This window comes from Vigna unguiculata, chromosome 4 (genome assembly GCF_037176805.1).
Source record: "Vigna unguiculata cultivar grain cowpea cultivar isolate G323 ecotype 2 chromosome 4, ASM3717680v1, whole genome shotgun sequence".
In the NCBI taxonomy this organism is placed as follows: Eukaryota; Viridiplantae; Streptophyta; class Magnoliopsida; order Fabales; family Fabaceae; genus Vigna; species Vigna unguiculata.
Genome location: NC_140795.1, coordinates 49,041,740 through 49,048,953, shown reverse-complemented (window position 1 = coordinate 49,048,953; position 7,214 = coordinate 49,041,740). Strand labels below are relative to the sequence as shown.

Below are 7,214 nucleotides of genomic sequence, written 5' to 3'. Positions count from 1 at the left end.
TCTCCATCCCCAATTAAAAACTTCAGATATTACCCATATCCATATCCAGTCAATACGAGAATTTCCCGTCAAAATAGGGACGAATTCAGGTGATACCCACGGATACAAGTTTATTTGTCATCTCTACTTGTTTGTATTCATATGTTAAGAAATGTAATGTTTTGTAAAATTAAATTAAGAAATAAAAGTCATTTGTTATTTTACATTAATTGCAAAATCTCACATTTTTTTAACACAAGAAAAAAAAACAAATAAGCATGACGAGATAAAATAATGTCACCAAATTAACAAAAACAATACATAAATAAACTATACGAACTCAATTCACAAATATAAATTGAGTGCCAACTACATTAATAGGAACTCAAATTAAATTATCCAAATTTATTAAAATTTAATTAAATCTTAAAAAATGTGAACAATTTTCTGAAATGCCTTTATTTAGAACAAAGAGATTTTGAAAAATAAACTCTAATTAGATCGACAGCATTTTAGAGATAATCTAATTAAACATGATAAATTTTATATCTACTATAGTTACATCCAAATTTTACCTTATAAAATAGTGTTATGGTATTAAATTAATTTAAAACTAATTTTCAAACCCTTTTCATTAAATTTAACCATTAATAATTTTGGTATCTACATGTGGGTAATATAAATTAAAACTCCATAATGTAAATATTAATGGCAGGAGCTTCATCCCAACTAAAGCATTGTCGAGATCCACATTTGAAACATGGACTTTAGGATCCTCCACTTCAATGTTATGTTAAATTTCGGGTACAAAGTCAACACCAAAGTCAATATATAGTTACAGCTACAATATTTTGTGAGCAATAAAAATAACTTAAAATTTTGAAAAGGAAAGGAGATATGAAAACTATAATCTCCACGTTTTGAATTCAAAAAATGAGAACTTGTCAAAATAACTTAAACGTGAATCATGGATTCACGACCAGACCAAACATGTCACCATATCATTTTCTCAATTAAATGGAAACTATAATTAAAGTTATGCATAACTGAAACTAATGTTCCTCTATTTCATTCATATAACACTAACAAACTATATTTCCATCAGTGGAACAAAAATAAGTTATACAAATAACACGTTAAATAACAATGTAACAAAAGTTACTTTTGTCAAGTAAAAATTTAATACATAGATCAAGTCACTTCATCTACAAAACCATATATCTAGAATTTTGCTTTTCAGCGCATTAATATTCTCCATACAAATACATAATTTTTACAGAACATTTTTCTCGATTTTATATACCTGAATATGTCGAGAAAGAACTCTGAAACTACAAAAAAAGAAAGTTTAGAGAAAGGAATACATGCTTGAGGTTTAGTTTATAAGGAATCATACTTAGGTTGTGAAAGCTTTAATTTTTCTTTCAAATACAACCCATTTTCACTTTCTGTTTTCAAGAGTTTGCATGGAGAAAAATGAAAACAATAAGAAACAACAAAAACATTTTTTATGGTTTCCTGTTTTCATTCTATGTATTCACTGCTTCTTTCTCAGGCAAGTCTTTAAATCAGAAAACAAAATAAAAATAAGATCTTTAGTGATTAAAAATGAAAACCGAAAAATATTTTATCAAACCAAAGCAACCCCTAAAACAAACCATTTTGCATTTTTTTTACCCGAATGAATAGAAAGAAGAGCATGTCATGATCTCAATCCCATGAGCAACATGGCAAGAAAGTTAGAGATAACTTTTGGTGATAGCCTCTTCCAGCTCTTGAAAGTCCCATGCATCGTCGGCTGAATATTGTCCTGAAGATAAAAAAAAAGAACGATATAAACATTTGTACACAATTATTCTTGGAAGTCACATCAACGGGAAGACCACTTACCAATTGAATCTCTTCGGAGAGCAGTTAAATGGGCACAGCTGCAAAATTACAGCAATAGGTCAACAATAGCAACTCAACTTTGGTGGTGGAAGATATTACAGTATTTTCTCGTCTACGTGACCATACTCATTTTTGCACCAACTGAATACTTCAGACTAAAATTAAAACATCGAATTCATTCGAAATATTTAATACTAGACTTTGTGAATCTAAATTAACCAGGTTGGATAGAGTATCTGCTCTGCTGATCGCAACTAAGGAATAAAATGGAATTTGACAATATAACAAGAGATCGACAATATTTCTACAAGTCATGTTGCTTTCGTAATGACAGTGTCATGTTGTTCTCTCGTTATGAGAAAGAAATGTAAAAAAAAAAGAATAATAAACCGAATACCTATCAAGAGCCTTCCCAAAATCTGCACAAAGTGACCGAATATATGTCCCTTTGGAACATTTCACTCTAAAAACCAAGTTTTGTCTGCAAAAATAATAACACGGATATAGCAGGTTAAAAATAAAACAAAATCAGCTACAACTCTAAAAGCAGTTAATTTCCAAAGATATGGTTTTACCAGGAGAATGCTCTCCCTAGGCAAAAACTTTTATTGTGATCAAAACAACCATTTGGTCATAGGTTCAAAGGCCACATACGCATTCAACTTCCTAACCATAGTGTTTTTTATTTGGAGCTCAAAGAGTAGCAATCTTCCTTAACCAGGTATTCAAAACATTTTACTGCTCTTTAGGACTTCAATATAACCTGCCACTTTGAGGAGTTTGTAGCATTTAGAACCTTTGCCTTTGGCTGGTGAACAAATTCTTGGTACTGTCCCGTGGTCGGTAAACGAAATTGTTGAGAGCATAAAAAGTTGAAGATTTAAACTTGGATTGGATTTCAAGAATGATAATGGCAACACTTGTTTAGGTTTCATTAAATTCTTAATGCAAAGAATTTACTGGGTGATCACTGAAATGCATTTATTTTGTTGTCCACCAGTAATCATTTCAACTGTTATAAATGGCTGAGCTAAATCTTGACAGGGAGTTTAGAATGGAGGCTAAAAACGGCTACCTGTCACTTAAGCTGCGCTCTGTGTCAAACTGGAAAATTGAAATTCGTCTAGGTGAAAGTTCAATGCTTTCTCCTCTCCTTGCTTTCTCATACATCTTCTCACCTCCAACCTATGAAGAGATAGTAACAAAATGTAAGGAACTGAGCAAGTTTCCTCAATAATTAACATAAAATACCACAACAGCCAGAAGAAGAGACGTCTTTCTTTTCCAATCGGTGAAGACAGTTGCATGAATTAAACAATGATATCATGTTTTCTCATAAACCTTTAGAAAAGATAAAATTTGTTTTCTCACAAACCTTTAGAAAAGATAAAATTTCCCAGCGCTAAACTGCTCCGAATGAACCATGATGCTGATAATATTGATGCATTACAAACTGAACTGAGTTTAAAACTAGTTACAAAGAAATAGATGAAGTTGCAAATTTTAACACCAAAATCGTTTAAATTAAGTAGTCTCAATTAACAATTACACATCAGAGACAAATTTAACACCTTAGAAATATTCTATTGACATATAAGGCAAAAAAACACTTCAACACCTTGCGCAAAGCACAATTTAGAAGAAAATATTAAAGTCAAATGATTCAAGAATGGCAAAAGTTCTTACTTTAATAGCTGAGAACATAGGAGGAACTTGCCAGATCTCCCCACAAAAAGACAAAGCATTCCTCTTTATATCCTCATCTTTGATATGCTCCCATGGCTCACGTTGAATGACCTACAAATTAAGTTGGATTATCAGTGAAAATATTGCAAATGGTTCAAAGTTAAACAAAATGTACTGTCATATTAAATAGAAAATTTAATTCTCCATCATCAAGACTAATGAGTCACATCAAATGACATGCGATCAACATTCCATGTTTGAACATTGTTCAAATTTCAAGCAGCAAATACAATATTCAGACATGCTTCGCTCAAAGTATGATTTTAAACATAAATATAGACATATATCGATAAAACAGTTATTATTTTGCATAACACACTGCTTAATGGTTGCCGAATTTGAATCCAGCCTATCACGTATCTGATGAGAAAACTAAATTAAACTCACTGGTGAGTCAGCATCCCATGTTGAAGTAGCCTCCCCCAAGCGGAAAACCCCACTATAACCCTTAATCATTCCTTGATATCTGAAACAGAGATGTTCAAGTGTCCAGAACAGTTACTCGGATAAAACATTTCAACAAAAATAAAAACCATAAGATAGTGAAACAGGCAACACTACTAAGTACTTAAACAGGAGACTTAAAAAATTTTCAATCACCTGTCTACCAGTTTCGTTGCTTTGCCAACACATACAATCAATAAACCAGTAGCCATTGGGTCAAGGGTCCCAGCATGACCTACCTGAAAATCGATATATTAGTCTTCACAGAGAAGCAAACTAAAATAAAGACATGCGACGGAAAGAACCTTTTTCACTTTGACAAGGCGACGCAGCTTTCCACAAACCGTGAATGAAGTCCAACCTGTCAAAGAGTTACATGCCAGTTCACTTTTCATTGCCAGGCCAAAATACATCTATTGTTTCAGAAATTTCAAACTTACAATGTTTTTTATAAAATGACAATTTGAGAAAAAAAAAAAAAAAAAGCTGCAGGGTGTTTTCATTCGTGAGCATCAACCATACTACCCCCGCCCTGAATAATTATAAAATGGTCTGATTGAACCACGTATCCATCGTCCTCACCAATCTCTAAATGGCATATGTCCATAGTTATTACATGTTATGTCTTCGACAGATTAGATTGGTAGTGACTATGGTAGTTTTAGATATATAATAATTTCTTCTTCACTAAGTCCAAAACCATGTAATAGTTTCTCCTCTGCCCACAATAAAACTTGCATGCATTTTACAACATGCATTTCATAGTGCACAAGTAACTCCAGTTTCATGGTGAAGCAAAGAAATGAATGAATATAATGTGTGATGTGAAGTTGACCTTTCGGTTTGTTGACCAAAACCACAGTGCCATGCGGACTATCCCACACGGGAGGAAGACCAATCCTCCTTGACGAAAGAAAAGGCTCTCCAACTAGAACGTCCTTGTTACTACCAGGACCCTTCTTCAAACCCTTGAAGAACTCCTCAACCTTCTTCTCCTTCAGTTCTCTACTTCCACTTTCGCCCTCCTCGCCCTTCTCTTTTCCCTCAAAAAACACCAACTTTTCATCCACCCCAACAACTTTCTTCCTTCCCTCGCCCCCTCGTCCATCTTCATTAACATCAACATTTGCACTATTGATATTTGACTGTCCCGGTTGGAGAAAGGCCTTGTCAAGCGACTGATCAGGAAAGTACTTCTTCTCCAGCTGATAAACCATCTTGTAATGCTTGTCCTTCTCCCAGGGATACGTAAACGCGTCGTGGAAGTACAACTCTTCCTCCCTCTTATGCAGGGTGGGGAATTCCACCACCTCGGGCTTCAACTCCACGAACCCGTCGTCACGGCGCCCAGCGTCCTCTTGGTCGGAATCGGAGCCGTACATCCTTTTCCTGCGCTTGTTATAGTACTTCCTCTGGGCCTTGTCGAGTTGGGGACGAGTCTCGGAAGTGGGGTCGTCGGGTTCGGGTGAGTCAATTGGTCGAACAGTTGGTGGGCGAGGGTAAGATGGACGGTTGATAATGAGTTCATATTGGAGAGGGTATGGAGTGGTAGAGAGGGATCTTGAGCGTGAAAAAGCAAAGGAAGAAGAAGAAGAAAGTGATGGGAAGAGTCTGTGACAATGGCAGAAGAAGAATCCGAACCTCGTTGAGGACATGGGTGGAGAAGGGAAGAAGAGAAAAGAAGAAAGGTGGGATAGAGAAAGAAAAGTGGATTTTTCAGAGCATGCCTCAAAAATTGAGTCACTTTATTTTAGTTTTGTAAACATGACTACTAAAACTAAGACATTAGTTAACAATATACATAATACAGCGCAGTTATTATAGATTTAAAAACGTTTTAAAGTAATATATATATATATATATAGATGATATGTCTAATGATATAATAGTTGTAATAATTTCAAAATATTAATTAGTAAATTATAAGGTATTACTAATATAACGACTCAAAGATAAAAGCAGGTAAAACTATCGTTTTAGATCTCCAAAAAAGAAAGACTTAAATCAAAAGTTAAGTACTATTATTCTTCTATTAACTTATTATAAAATTATGTTTAAAAAAAATCTCAACAAAAATTTGTTAGAACTAATATATATTTATTAAATTAATCATAAAATTATGTTTAAGATAAAAAAAAAAACCTAAAAAAATTGTTACTAATATATTTTTATTAAATTAATTATCAGTTTATGTTTTAGATTAAAATTTAATTAAATTATTATTTGTGTATGTTAATTTTTTTGATTAAAAATAACATTTTAGTGAGTTAAAATTTTTTTTAATAAATTATAACTTTATTTAGAAAAAAATATTAATTATCTTTATTTTTTTATATTATATTTTCTTCTTTTTATTCTTTATAATTTTGATTATATTTTCTATTTTTTTGTGAAGTTTTGGATACGGGACAATATTTAAAATGAAAATTTCTATCTAAATATTTTAATGTTTCTAACGGCTCACCAAGCCAATATTTTCTAACTTTGTCATATTTTTATTGGATGAAATTTGCAAGCTCAAGTAAGTTTAAGTCCGAAATGAAAGTACTCATTTTCATTGTCTAGTTGTTGTGTTTTAAAATATGTTTCTATATTCACATCCCCATTCAATGTGTCGAAGGTATTCGTTAATTTTTTTTGTTACAAAATTATTAATGAATTGTCTCGTGATTTTTTACTATGTATCATGCATTATCGATAATATTTAAATATTGGTTTAATTAATATATGTTTGATATTATTATTTGAAAAATTATTAATTATCATTATTTTTATATTTATATGTTAGATATATAATTAAGGAAATGTTCTTAACGAAGAAATAAATAATCAATATCAAGCGTCGCATTAGAATAATGTTATTTAAATTTTCATTATGTCTATTTTTCTGATTCAGAACAAATAACACTAATGACAAGCTAAATTTAACTTTTATGCTTTGTTATTTACATTATTTAATATTAAAGTGGATAATTATATTTTGATTAACTTTTTCTGACCTAATTTTAATCCATCACTCTAATCATCCTTAGATTATCACATCACACCACTAAAAAAAAATTCAAAATAGATATTAGAAGGGTGATTAGAGTGATGTGTTAAAAATGGGTCAATATATAATTATCCTATTAAAATTGTACACTTTGTTCTTTGTT

The 7,214-nt window shown here is 31.8% G+C and overlaps 1 protein-coding gene across 2 annotated transcripts; it reads right to left on the bottom strand.

The window, feature by feature from the left end:
• Positions 1-1,120: 1,120 nt before the first annotated feature.
• LOC114182580 (Pseudouridine synthase family protein) lies at positions 1,121-5,802 on the bottom strand. Of its 2 annotated transcripts, XR_003604124.2 has the most exons (10): positions 4,895-5,802; positions 4,365-4,420; positions 4,216-4,298; positions 4,003-4,081; positions 3,556-3,666; positions 2,945-3,054; positions 2,267-2,350; positions 1,870-1,907; positions 1,657-1,789; positions 1,121-1,310 (listed from the first exon to the last, which is right to left on the bottom strand). XR_003604124.2 is itself a non-coding variant. In XM_028069476.2 (9 exons), the coding sequence occupies exons 1-9, from the start codon at positions 5,712-5,714 to the stop codon at positions 1,719-1,721; spliced, it is 1,452 nt and encodes a 483-aa protein (XP_027925277.2). In that variant the 5' UTR covers positions 5,715-5,790; the 3' UTR covers positions 1,121-1,718. The 2 variants fall into 2 exon arrangements, 1 of the variants encoding a protein (XP_027925277.2); XM_028069476.2 differs by having other exon boundaries at positions 1,121-1,789; positions 4,895-5,790.
• Positions 5,803-7,214: the final 1,412 nt, after the last annotated feature.